The sequence below is a fragment of the Chionomys nivalis genome, chromosome 8 (assembly GCF_950005125.1).
Source record: "Chionomys nivalis chromosome 8, mChiNiv1.1, whole genome shotgun sequence".
In the NCBI taxonomy this organism is placed as follows: Eukaryota; Metazoa; Chordata; class Mammalia; order Rodentia; family Cricetidae; genus Chionomys; species Chionomys nivalis.
In genome coordinates this window covers 64,174,376-64,188,581 of record NC_080093.1, presented here as the reverse complement: position 1 = coordinate 64,188,581, position 14,206 = coordinate 64,174,376, and the positions used below count along the sequence as shown (strand labels likewise).

At 50.2% G+C, this 14,206-nt stretch overlaps 1 protein-coding gene across 2 annotated transcripts in view; it reads right to left on the bottom strand.

Annotated features, from left to right (window-relative positions):
- Fam53b (family with sequence similarity 53 member B) overlaps positions 1–14,206 on the bottom strand; it is a 105,608-nt gene that overhangs the window by 52,596 nt on the left and 38,806 nt on the right. For both annotated transcript variants that reach the window (XM_057777015.1, XM_057777016.1), the window contains exons 2-3: positions 12,361–12,619; positions 5,011–5,065 (exon numbers count right to left, since the gene is read on the bottom strand). In XM_057777015.1, the coding sequence (XP_057632998.1) occupies positions 5,011–5,065; positions 12,361–12,438 (133 nt within the window). In that variant the 5' untranslated portion in view covers positions 12,439–12,619. The remainder of the gene's footprint in view (positions 1–5,010; positions 5,066–12,360; positions 12,620–14,206) is intronic.

The window sequence follows — 14,206 nt, the reverse complement described above, 5'->3', positions numbered from 1 at the left end:
GCTCCCTAAGCAACGGCAATCCCTGCACTGGTGAAACTGGGCTTCAGAACAGTGCCATGTGTCCGCTGGGCACACCCAGTTGGCAAACAGCAGAGCCCAGACCTAACACGCTCTGCGGTCCCACAGCCATACGCCTGCGACCAGGATAGGCTGTTCCTGACTTGCCCACTGTCCTTCTTTCTCCACTGAGAGGCCAGCACCCAGAGATAATGCAGGAGCCGTTCTCTGGCCATTCCCTGGCCTTGGCACCACATGACCCCCTCCCTCACCTTCGTGAGAAGGCAGGAGGCCTTGTTTTCAGTCGTCACCGCAAACAGCTATCGTGCGCCCATTCCACCCCATCTACTTCCACTCTGGACTTTATCCCACATACACTGTCTGGAAGCAATAAAAGGTACATGGAAGAACTGAAAGCATTCTGTGTGGATTTAAAAATCACATACATATGTAACCACAACAAAGATAGATTTAAAACGTAAAGAGTTATTTTTTTTTAAGCAGACACATGTACTTGTACGCAGATGTACTTTTTCCACTGGAAACAAATTGTTTGCTAGTCTGTATTAGCTCGTGAGCAGTTTCTTCTAGGAGGCCCTGGCTCAAGGATCACATTCAAAACGGCACAAAAACCTGGGCTGAATGGCTCTGGTATTGTGATTGGTGTTTTCCAGTTTGTTTTGGTCGTTCGACTGCAATGGAAATTGTCTGGCCCCGAATGCCAGCAACTCCACGCAGGTACAATCACAGGCCACTTGCAGTGATCAGCTGGGGCTGAGTTAAGGGACCTCTAAGCCTGATGAATCTCAACGTGAAATCTCTTTAGCCCTCTGCAGCTCAACATGGCCAACTGGTTTCCCGAGGAACTCCATTCAGAGAGTGCCCCCGGGAACAACCCTTTTATGTTCAGAGTAGACGTTAACAGCCGAGTAATTAAACACTGAAAGTAAAGGCTTATAATTAAAATGCTGACAAACCTGAACCAGAGTGGCACAAGTCGGGCCGCTATAATGTTTTTACAATTCCTTTTTATACATAATGTATGATCCTTCTGCTCAAGTTTCCTCTATGTTCCTTGCCTGTGAAATAATTTACATTAATAAATAATTTATTACCATAACTCCTGAAGTAATTATGGGTTTTCATCTTTTTTTTTTTTTTAAAGCATATGAATTGTTTTGTTCTCTGTCCACTGACTTGTATTTACAAGATTTTTCCTAGTGGCCTTCTGGGAATAATTGATGTTGCCTTCGCTGTCTCACATTTTATGTGATTTCTAATCTCCCGGCTGTGGTGAGAAAGATGGAATGTGTGGTATCTACTCTCCTGATGAAAGAAGGCTCATTTAGCGGCTGGGATTAGGCAAAGGTAATGAATGGGACCTGTACTCACCCATTTGCCCTGTTTCATAGAAAGGGGGGGCGGGGAGAAGGGAAGGGAAGGAAAGAAAGGAAAAGGAAAGGAGTTGGCACCCCAAGCAAGTACGAAGCAGCATCTCGTAGGGGTCCCAGGCTCAGGCTAAGCTTTCCCATGCAGACCCCGCTTCACTGAACACAGGACACCTCTGCCACACTTCCTGAACCCACCAGAAGTTAGGTGTAAGGAACGGCACTGCTCCCAGCCCAGACGGCAGACTGGGAGCTGCCACTCAAGTCATGTCATGAGGAGATGCCTCTCCCTGAGAGAGCTGCCTGCATGGGAAACTCTGCCTCAGCGCAGAGGTGGGTGGGGAAGATCTGAGGTGAGAAAAGAACGTGGTGCCTGCTAGAAGGAGCTGGCCTGGCACCCTAAGAAGGAGCCTTCAGCGAGCACAAAGCAAGTGGGCAGGGCTGGGTTCTACTTTGTCTTGTGTCTCCAGTCCACATCTAACCCAGATTTGGTCTCTCCCTCACTTTAGAAAAGTGTAAAAATACTTTGCATCAAGTTCCCAAATTGAGGTGGGGCACGAGGGTAGTGAGGGGTCAGGCATCCAATCCACAATCACAAGAATGAGGTACTTTAAAAAATAAAACAGTCCATGCATTGTTAAGAGCACTTGATTCTAGATGCCGAACCGTAAGAGGGCATGCAGGCAGCTCAGCCACCCAGAAGGGTGGCACTCTGTGAAGAAGCAGCACCCCAGTGCTGTTCTCCGAGCCCTGGTGATCTTGCTGGCTTTACTTCAGAGCACCCAGGAAGCGCCCTCCCCCCACCTGCCTACCCCCCCCCCCACACACACACACACCGGTTTCCAGCTAGGACCCTGGAGTGGGGTTAGGAGGGAAAGCCCTGAGGCACAGACCTTTGTCTTCAGGAGCCTGGGCTGGAGTGGTGATTATGATAATTGACATTTTATCTTTGCTCAGCTTTGTCCAGCCCCAGAAGGGCCAAAAACCCTCTTGAAAAGTCTGGCCAGTCCCTCAGGGTGTTCTCTTCCCTGCTATTGAAAAGCCGGCACACCCAAGATGAAATCTCCCTGCCTGGGGTACACTCCCTGTGTGCTTCAGTGACCGAACAAGGCAAGGCCACCAACTTCTCCATTCATGGAGTCAATGGGCTGGAGAGCTGGCTGCTCCAACCCAAAGGGAAATAGGGAGGCCTCTGACTGCTGAGACCCCTGGCTCGGCAGCTGTTGGAATGGGACAGAAGGTGCTAGCACCTCCTACCCACAGTAGCTGTGCTTTGTAGGAAGAAGAGATCAAGAGGTGGGAAAATGGATTCTACCGCTCAGTGTCTCTACTGGCCTCCCCAATCTTGTCACATGGGATTTACCATCTTTGGTTCTTGCTCTTCCATTAGACACAAAGTTCCTTGTGGGTTAAGATAGGGTCCCTGTCATTTGGCCCAGCATTAAGTTCCTAGAACGTGCTGAATTCTCAATGAAAATCAAGAGAACAAGCCCTTGTTTGGGATGAATGAAAGCCCTGGTAACACATGTTGTTGCATGGGGCACGGTTCTGCTAAGTCTAGGAAGGTTGCTCAGCAGGCAGATGAAGGGCATAGAGCTGGAGAAGCAGGGTGCACAGGATGCTGCTGTTCCAGCATCTAAGTGGCAGGACTTCAGCACTGTCCTGCGGAAGTGAGAGTCAGTGGGGAGCCAGTGAGCCTGGGATAAGGCTCCCAGTCTGGCACTTCCCCCAAGCCATGTGCTACCCTGGACAGAGAGCAGGCAGGCTGTGTGCCTGCCTCACAGGTCCGGGCAGCCAGACGGTCCTGGACAACCTCCCCAGGCCTTACTCTGGCCCCATGGGCAACTCTGTCACTTAGAGCCACCCCCAAAGGAAGCCGCTGTGGTCTCTCTTTTGAGACACAAGGCCTCTTTTGAGGAACAGTATCTTGGGCCGAGGTCTCAGTCCTCCTTGCAACTATTTCTGTGGTGCGCTCTCCTGTGCCATACCTCGCCACGAGCGTTCGCACGGCTCTCACACAGCCCACAACTGCTAGGCTATGCTGCAGATGAGGAAACCGAGGCTGAGAGGTTGAAAAGTTCAGCTCTGACGAGGCCAGTCACAGACCAGACCCATCAGAGTCTAGTCACTATACAGACCCACAGTGGAGGACCGGGGAAGCCTAACAATGGAGGCCCGCCCTCCAGGACCCAGGTTCCTGGGCTGACTCTGTGGGAGCTCAGTCTGGACTGAAGGTTGGCCACACGTGACACCCCCTATCCCCATGGCAAAGCAAGGCAAAGCAAGGCAGCTCAGCTATGAACCTATTTCAGGATGCAGGAAGTACCGTAGGCTTCTGTGCCTTGGAATGGTATTAGTAGATGAAAGACATTAACCACCAAAGAAGTACATGATCATGTGAGGACAGACCATAGAAATGTGTCAGCCAGGTGACTTCTGCTTCCATGTCCTCTAGGTAGCGGTATCAAAAAAGACATCCAGCTTTTCCTGCACTATAGCATGTGCTGAAGAGAAAATAATTGTCCTTCTCTGCCACCTGGTCTAATTCTAAGTCCTAAGAGATCTTTCAGAGAGTCACTGGGCCTCAGTTTCCCCTAGTATAAACAAGCACCTGCCTGGCTCTGAATTTACAATGTGTGTAGCAGTGTTCAACATGACGGACCCAGGTCCCTGTGCACTCAGTCTTACCTATGGGAAGTGCTTTGAAATTATAAAACTAAACTACTGGGCACAGAGAAAGGAGGGTGATCACAACCTCATATTTACAGTCTGAAATCCCACTATGGCTATTCCATCAGTGAGGCCTGGTCTCCGATTCAACAGAATTCACCTGCAGAGCGCCAAAAAACGCATATAACCAACACAACCATCCTTTCTTCTCTTTACGAGAAACAGCATCACGTGTGCACAGAAACGCGAGCCCAAGCAGCTCATTGGACAGGATATTTGTCATATAAACAAGAGCCTTAAAAAGGTTCCTGACCTCTGTTCTCTCTAGTTCCCTTCTGGGACTATCCTAAGAAATACAACAAAAAAAAAAAACCAAAAACTTAGACTGAGAGAACCCTGGGCATTAGAACTGAAAATTCAAACAGCCCTTTTACCCCAGGACTGTAAGAATCACAAATCCCAGGGCATTTTAATATATCCACACAGTGCAACACTATACAGATTAGGATGCAGGGCCTGAGTCATTTGCATGCTGTAGGAATTACTGAGTGCAAAGACAAACACAGTTTATATAATTATACGTTTATGATGGACTTGGCTATGTGAAATATGCAAAACATATGCATGCATACACACACACACACACAATATCACTGAGAACCAAAATTTAGTGGCTTTTTACTTCCTATCCTATGGTACATTTTCTGAATAGAAAGAAAAATATCATCATGAATGACTTAATAATCAGTCAGAACTCAATTCTGGAGGTGGAAATGGTGCCAATAAACCACACACCAGTGCCCCTCACTCTCACACCCAGGACCCTGTTGGTCCACGCCAGCCCCTCTGGGGACTGAAACAATTAGGACGCAGAAGAGAGTCTCTCCAGGACTCCTCTGGAGTCTCCCCTGGCTGGAAGGACTAGAAGAGGATGTCCAGCTGTGTAGCTACTCACCCATAATTCCACAGGAGAGAAGGGTAGGTCCTTGACTCATCTTCTTTGGCGTGTGCTGAAAACAACCAGAAAAGCTATTCAGACTTCACGTCATCAGAAGCACGTTCGCACACGACTCTGAGCTGAGCTCATGACACTGAGCTAAAGTCACAGTTACAGGAGGATCTGCCTTTTGCCAGTATCGGGTTGAGGAAAGGGGAAGAAAGTAGCCCAAGAGACAACATCTGCACAGGACTGAGCCTGACCTTTGCCCCAGGCCCAGAGTTACAGACGGAGCAGGCTAAGGGGCCTTTGAGTCATCATACAAGACGCCTGTGACTCCTGACAAGAGGGTTCTCTCCACAGAGGGATATGGGGAGGTTTGATGCAACGAGAGAACTAAATTCTACTAGGGGCTAGAAAGAAATTTGGAGAGGTGGGCCCCCTAGGAGTGAGAAGCAATGAACCCTCACTACTCCCTGATGGCTCCCCAGGGGATTCAGAGACAGCATCCTCCACAACCCAGAAGGGAACGCTGGCTGAAGTTCCACAGCCACCATGGCTACAGCAAAGCTTCCAATCATTCTCTGAAGCACAAGACACTCACTGGATCTATAGGTCTCAACCTGAGAGTTACGGTTTTCAGCTCCTGAGCTCTGTACACCACTGGGCTTCCCCCTCCACTGTGAACATTTCCTGTCTTCCCTCACAGTCCACACCTACCTCAGCTGAACAGCAGATGACAAAGAAGCTGAGACTGCACAGCCACACAGCAAGCTGAGCACAGAACAGTCTGGCATCCAAGTCAAGTGGTCTACTCAGAAGGTGAGTGAGGATCAGAACAGGGCCCCAAGATGAAGGTCTGCCTCATGCACCCCAGGACCGGCTGGCTACCTCACTCCCTCATGTTCAGTTACAGTACACCCAGTAGACAGGAACTGACAGTTATCTGCATTCAGGCTGCATTCATGCAATGGGAAATGAAGTTCTCAGAGTTCTAGCTTCTGAGAGGAGCTCCAGTCCCCTACCACATGACAGAAAGAGGCAGGGTTTCTAGGGTGAGAAGTGGGTGGGAGCCTGGGCTCTGCATAAAGTCCCAGGAGGAGGGCGGGGCTGACTAGCAACACCTGGTCCACCCAGATAAGGTGGCAGGCGCCTGGCACCCCATCCCCAGTGCCCAATTTGGGGGCCTTTGCTCTCGGTTAACAGTTTAAAGGGCAGGACGGTCCTTCCCAGACCTAGGACATAGAAGAAAAGAAGGGCTCAAATCTCACAGAGGACACAGTCACACAGCCAACTCTTTTCATTACAGAGAAATGGGACTTGGGGTGGGGTGCAGAGCATGTGTGAGGTGGGCAGAGAGCAGAGCCAGTTTCCAGAGGAACACCTGAGCAGGTGCTGATAGACAGGAAGGTTACTGATAACAGACAGCCCTCTCCCAGGCCTCTTCTTAGCTTAAAACCATCCTTAACATAACCAGGCCAGGTCACCCTCTGGTATGTAACTATCTTATAGCCATCTACTGAAATATCTAGAAAGAGTTCAAAAGAGCTGTACCTGCCTCTGTCTCAGCTGAAAGCCCGCACCAAAGTCACCCAATAGAGAACAGGTAACAACATAGGAGAGCCTGCCTTCAGGGCTGAACCACCCACATAACCAAGGGCAGAAGCCTACAGCAGCCAGGCAGGCCCCTTACTCTCCAAGGAAGGTTCTGGGAAAGTACAGAATCGCCTCCGAGAGAAACAAGGCCTCAGTGCTCACAGGGCACCCAGGCTCAAGGATAACACCCACTCAGGTAGGTCCTAGTCTGCCCTACCCAGGGAACCCAGGCCCAGTGTCAACCAGATGGGCTAGAAGCCACACCAAGACAAGACCACAGGACGGCTGGCACAGTGCGTGTGCGCACTAGTGACCATAGGTGACAGAAGGGAGAGCTTGGGGCTTCACGTGAAGAAGCAGGAAGCAGAGGACAGCCACCTGTACCTTGTCAGGAGGGGAGAGCTGGGAGTGGAGGGCCAAGGGAGGCCTAAGTTGGCCCCGAGCACCTGCTTCTAAACCCTTGTCTCATCCTGGCCCTGCTCATTCTGGGCCTAGGCCACACACGCTTCTACAGCCTGTGAATGTTCCACCTTTATTCCAGTAGTGATCATTTCATTTGAGTTGACTGGAGATAGCTCCTGCCAAATAAAGAACCCCAGAGCTAGAGATCGCTCAGCAGTTGAGAGCACTGGCTGCTTCTCCAGAGGACTAGGGTTCAATTTTAGCACCGACGTGGCTTACAATCACCTGTAACTCGAGTCCCAAGGAATCTCACATTCACTTCTGGCCTCCATGGGCACTAGGCGTGTACACGCTGTAACACATACATGCTGGCAAAACATCCACACAAATAAAACTTTTAAAAAAGAAAGGAAGGAAGAAAGAAAGAAAAGAAAAAGAAAAAGAAAAGAAAAAAAAGAGGAACCTTGACTGGCTCCACACTGGATCTCAAGCTAGGACGAAGGCCCTGTCTTGCTTTCTGAGTCCGACTTCTGAAGTGAAGTAGAACTTCCTAAGCACCAGAACATCTATCTCATCCTAAGCCTCCCAGGGTCAAAGAGCCAAGCATACCCTGGCCCCTGGCAGGTTTGCCTGGGGACTTCACATGGGCAAAACGGCACCTAGGAGTTTCTGGCTCCAAGTTGACACAAGCCTTCCTATTTCCAGGGTCTACCAAGAACACAATAAAATTCCCACTAGCAGATGCCATTCCTGCAGCCAGGCTTCCAACTCTTCAGATCCTCTATTCCCAGAGCAGGAAAAAGGGATAAGCGAATCACTGTGCCAAGCCAAGGTCCAGCAGCCCCCAAAGGGACTCTGCTGTGAGGACCCCAAGACTTCCGGAATCTACAAAAGATTAAGCTCAACTGCAGGCTGAGGTCTGCAGGGAAGGAAGCCGAGAGCACGTTTCCTCTTTGCACGCCTCCCTCTTTGTGCCTGAACCCACTAGGGCTCAGTCTCAGTGACACGATTCACGTCACAAGAGAAGTCTTTGGAATCAGGTCCTGGAAGGAAAGACAAAAGCTGGAAATCAAATTGAGGCTTCAGGGACATCTGTCTGACTAAAGGTGGCTTCAATAAAGACCCAATTAAGGCTCTAAAGGAGAAGCTAGCAAACACGGAAAATACCAGGCCGTACCCATAACTTTCACAACTTTCTTCAAAGGTTACTGCCTAAAACAATCGAGCCACTTTTTCCTTTTGCTGACACAGTACCCAGGGAGCCACAGTGTGAAGGGGAGATGCTCATACGACATACTAAGAACAGGCGCAGTATCATGCCTGCCTCTCAAACAAAACTCAGTGAGGCTGAGACAGCAGGAAGCAGAGAGGAATTCAGGAAGATGAAGAGAAGCTGAAAAGAGAAGGGTGTGATGAAGGGAGCACTGACTTCAAGGCTGAGCTGCGCACAGGGGCCTCTAGGGTGCCTATGTCTACCCAGCGTGAAACACGCCAGACATCAGCTAGTCTATGGCCAGCCAGAGACTCTGGTTGGAGGTGTTGAGGCCCAAGTGCCAGGTTGGTTTGACAATAAATATGAGAGTTCCCTGTGCCTAGAGAGCTGTCACAAGGCCTAACGTGGCTACCAATGTCAGAGTGGGCAAATGCCTTAGCACTGGCACTCGAATGTGGAAGGGTAGAAGGCGGCATCACTTCTACTACTGGCTGCATGGTTTGGGCACAGGCAAGGAGTCTATAGCTGTGTACTGTTCTCTGCCCAGAACAACCACTTGCCTGTCTCCTCTGGGCTCCGGGATTTCGAGTAGGCTGGAGAGAAAGCTGTCCCGGCCAAAGGAGATGGTTACTTTGGAAACAAGAACAGGCTCTTGGCCTGCATGTAGACAAATGGGCCGGAGCTGGGGGGAGTTCAGTGCTCCAGGGTCAAACATCTGGGCTGCCTTCCAGTGACAGTGGCTAATGTTAGAACATGAGAAGGAAAAGCCCTTGAGCAGAGGAAAGCAACCAGGCAGACTAAGGAAAGAGGACAGGGAGTGGTCATGGTTACCTATGCATGGCTACCTGACCAAGGCAAGCCAGGGCTGTAAACACAGCCAGTATCCAGACCTATCACTCCCAGAGAAGTGGGTTCCTGAGCCCAGAAGGAATATGCTAAGCACTCATCAGTTTTTGTTCCTTTTCCTGAACCTTCCTTGAGAGTAAGGATGGTCACCTTTGTCACCAGAATTAGGGTTTTGCTGTTTTGTTTTGAGACATGTTCTCATGTTGTTAGGCTGGCCTCTAACTAGCTCTTTAGCTGGTTTTGAACTTCTGATCCTTCTGCTTCCCCCTCCTAAGTACTGCAATCCCAGGTGTGTGCCACCAGTTGTTTAAAAGGGGAATGAGAAGGTGACTGTGGAAGGGCAGGTACCACAGCTCTTCTTGTTTCTCACCGGGACTCAGGAGCTCCAGGGTCCCAGAGTCTAAGGAACCTTCTCCCAGTCTCCCTAGAATCCTGTTTCCTTTCGAAATCTTAACCTTCACTTTTGTTATCTTCTTGGTCTAATTAGAAAACACAAGAGAAACTGTTTGCCACCTTTTCTGTGTCAGCTGGTGGCACCTGGTGTGAGGATGATGTTACCAGTGCTGCCTGTGGAGCAAACCCCAGCAACTTCCTCTGCTGCTCACACAGGGGGACGGGCTGACCTCAGACTCTGTCGCGGGGAGGACATCGCTAGAATGGCACTATTTGGGTCTTCAGGCACTTACAGAACGTTTCTCCCTGATGTGGCCGCGACCTTCAGAAGCATGGTCAGTGCAGAAAGATCCTGGCCAGAGACCATGCATTCCCACACTGAATTCTCTGAGCCACAATTCCTGTCTGTCTAAGGGACAGAGATGAATACACTTTTGTCCTTGCCTGAGCACCTTCCATGGTACTCTCCACATCTTCTGTGGCCAGCACTTGGGTTGAACTAGGCCTAGAATGTAAGCAACGGTCAATATGAAAGATGTCAACAAACTCACAGACAAGAAGAGCTCCAAAGAGGCCATCCCTCACCAATGACCTGACCTCTGGATCAGAGGGGAAGAGACAGATGGTTCTGGGCCTAGACAGGCCAATAGCAAGGAACAGAAACAAGAAAGGTGCTCTCTGGAAGGGGAGCAGAGGTTGGAAGACAAAGCCTGGGCCTTGGAGTAAGAGTACAAGCAAATGAACCCTGAGGAAGGGATGAGTATGCCCCGCCCTTCTGTTCTAGGAAGACAAGGCTCTTCCTTTAGGAAAGGCGCAAGACCCTGCTCCTCAGCTGGGACTCAGGAATGGCTGCTTCCATGACCCTAGGCCCTGGTTCTATGGCTAGCTCCAACCAGTCCTGCCTTGACACTAGACAGGCACAGAGACAGCTGGGAACTAATAATACAGCTGAACCCTGGAAAGCACAACCCTGGGGATCTCTGGGCAGCCCCTCAGTCCAAGGCACCATCTGCAGATATTTCCCCAAAAGACAGTTAATGCTAAGAAAAGAGATAAGACAAGCATGACGTATATCTCGGCTACAAATTAAACGGAGGGACCAAAACGACAAGGTCAGAAGCTGTGGCCATGGGAGCCTGTGCATCCACTCAAACTGAACAGGCCCTGGTGGCATGAAATGCCTGGCTTTCATTAAGTATTGCGCCCTAGCACGAGGAGTCAGTCACTCAGTGCATAGGTAACCTGTTAAGAAGTAGTAGGAGCCAAGCAGAGATATCATGAAGAGAAAGACAGAAAGTATGGGGGCAGGCAGGATTGAATTTTAGGCTGAGCAGCCACAGAAAGGAGAGTTCTACGCTATGGTAGAAGTCCAAAGGTCCTGAGGCAGGCTCACAGTTGGTATCTCTGGGCCAGGGAGGGGGGACAGTACTCGTGAGGCATGAAGCCAGTGGATGGTTCTGAGCAGATGAACAGACTAGACTGGTACTCTGCGTGGCTGTTGGGTAGAGAAGAGGTTTTAAGAGCCAGAAGCAGAGGCCCAGTTACCACAAGAGTCTACGTGAGAGAGACCGGCAGATAGGATGAGGGTAGCTGACGGTGGGCATGGGGGGTAACGGTGAGAAGTGATCAAACTGAAGATACACATTATATGCAGAGTGGAAGTGGGGTGTGATGGCTGAAGTAGCCCCACTCCTGCTATAAAGACCCAGGTATCCATCAGCCAGGAACTCTAGCTGCTTCTCCCTGCCCTGTGTCTACACGATTGGGCACAGGGAAGAGCCTCAGAGATATGTACCCCTATACCAGCCTGAGGGAGGAAGCCTAAACACAGGGCAAGAAGTGGGGCTGATGGATAGAAACGAGGTAAGTGGGCAAGCCAGCACTGTCCTGCGACAGCTCTCAGCTCTCAACTACACGCATGCGTGGAAAGTAAGATTGAGCCTACCTCAACCTTCAAGGCCACACCTACCACCCCAGTTCTGGGAGGCTCACCCCGATATGCTTATAACCCAGCCAGCCTCCTCCACATACCTGAATCTCAGCAGGGTGCCAGCTATGAGTAGGCATTAATGGCTCTTGAAGGGTCAGTGCATTCTGTCTGTCTGGTAGAGCCTCCCTCTACTCGGGGAACCACTCTAGACAAACAGGGCAAGGCTCAGCTCTAAATCATGCTGGTTCTTCCACTCTTTTGGCTGATTCCCATTCATAGGACAGGCACTTGTGAAGGCTGTGGACCACATGCAGGTCCCAAGCATTTCCCAAATTTACCGAGGTGAGGGGCTTCAGTCCACATAATAGTCAGAATGTGGTATTGGCCAACATGAGACAAGGAAAAGGAAGCCCACCAAAGAGCTAAATGTGAAGCCCACCATCGTTTGGCCAGAGGGCAAACAACTGGGTGATTCCAGGAAGGTGGGTGATAAGACAGAAGCCTACCACCATTGAACCAGAGGGCAGCTGCAGGGGCCGTCACCACAGCCTACCGCCTGGCTGCCAAGCTGTTCTTTCTTTTCTTTCTTTTCTTTTCTTTTCTTTTCTTTTCTTTCTCCCTCATCTACCATTCTCTCACCCTGCACTGCCCTTTGGGGGAACAAACTTATCTTGGCCTCCACTCTGGCACCCCTCAGCCTGGAAGCCAGGCAGGGAGAAAAGAAATGCTGGGTTCAGTTGATGCCCTGGCATGATCTTTCTCCCCTCATTGAAGCCGCTCTAAGCTGGGCCCAGCTGCTTTCCCCTCTGAGTATGTAGCCACACAGTTCATCTGCCACATAGCCCAGCCTAGCACCTCTTGCGGAGTTCAGCTTACTTCCAAGTTGCTAAACCTGGGTGCCACATCGGTAGTCACACCACAAACCCGCCGTGCCTGCACACCAGGCCACAAAGGAGGAAAAAGAAACGCAGCCCCTGAGGGTCCTCACCAGTTCGGGGATGAAGGTCCTGTGTGCTATGGAGTCAGCTCCCTGGATGATGAGGCTTCTCCTTAGGATCATCACCATGGTAAGGACCTCAGGCACTGGGCTGCATCCCAGGGTGGGCACAGGCCATCTTCAGGTGGGCAGACTTGACTAGTAGTGATACCTGGGCATCCCAGGGAGTGATGTCATCAGCAACAGCTCCCCATCAGATGCTCAGTCTGGGGACAAGGTCCTCTGGGAAAGGCCAAAAGTAGTCAACAACCTGGGAAGACAAAAGATAGGCAAAAGGGTTCAAAACTAGGAAAGCCTGGGATGCCAATAGTATAGATCAATCCCGACAACGCAGGAGACCCAGTGGGGAAGGAACTATATTTTTATTGCACTCTGAGAGGTTACCAAGGCCCAGAATTGCTTTCTTAGACCACACACACACACACACACACACACCAGCTAGCCTCAGGATAGCCACTAGCCAATGCTCTTCTAGACAGAGCAACAAATTTGGATCCAGCCATGAGACATCTTCAAGACCACAGGTTCTGAGATGCTAGCAATATGTGGTTCCTGGTGATGCAGCATCTTACCACTGGCTGGGCTGTTTGCAGGCACACTGAGCTCAGACTAGGACAAGTTTCAACTGGCTAAGGATCATACTCCTCATCCTCACATCCAATATCAAGGAGGACAGGGGATCCAGAGCTGGGTGCTAGCTCGCCTCAGCTACCTAGTCATGAACAAATACTACTGACAAATCAGGAGGACCTGTTTAAAGACACACACCCCACCCTTCGCAGTGCCTCATTTCTACATGATCACAACACCAGAGGACTTTGTAGCCTTGTCCCTTTCCCCAGAGTGAACTAAACCAAGTGACCTATGAGCTAGTGCCTGGACCGCCTTGGTACTACCATTCTCCAAAGATAGTCATGTCGCCTCTCTGTCCACCAGGTCCCACCGAGGAAAGGCAGCAGCTGGACAGACTTCGGTGTAGGTACGAAAAGCAGTTCCTTACAAGGTGATTTCTCTTATCCTAGTTCCCCATCCCAACCCATTAGTTAGCTCTTCAAAGAAAATTACACTAACATGAACGAGGATCTGAAGGTCACCATCAAAATCTAAAAAATAATGGTAATAATAGCAATAAACAAATAGAAAGGCAGTTCCTAATCTGTAATTAAAAACAAACTGCTCAGTGCAGGAAAATGTTTTAGAAGTTGCGGTGTAAAAATTAATTGCACCCTGGTATTTACTTCCCATCCAGCTTGTAAATCATATTTTCCTGTTTACTTCTATTAAACTTTACAGAGGGTGCTATTGAATCTGCTATTATAGGCCAGCTGGTGAGCACAGAAAAAGGACCTTCTACCTTCTTCGAAAACAAGGTTCGTCCAAAGTGCAAAATCAGGGATGGGGGCTGGTCAATGCATTTGTAAAGCTTGACTGTTCAGGAAAGGAAGCCCAGGGGGAGGGAGGATCTAGAGTCCCCGGTGGCGCTGGGAGACCTGCTTCACACCTCAAAACCACATCAGTCTATAAGCCATGCACCCTAACCAAGTGTGATGTGTTTAAAGAAGGAATGTCGAGCCATTCTGCTTAGTTCTGGCTCAACAGCAGGGCCAGAAGGGCCCGCTGGCCCCCTGCATGCTTGGATCAGGAGCAGGCCAGGAGGGGTACCCCTGGACTTGCCCTTCAAAGGGGCCCTTTGTGCTGCCCTAGGCAGGGGAGACCTGGTGGCAGCCATCGCCTTTCTGGGTGTGAGCCTCAATTCAGTCCTAGGGCAGGCAGCCATTGGCACAAGGCCTGGGAGGTAAACTCCCCGCTTCCTTCTCTGAGGTGACTGGTAGGCTCA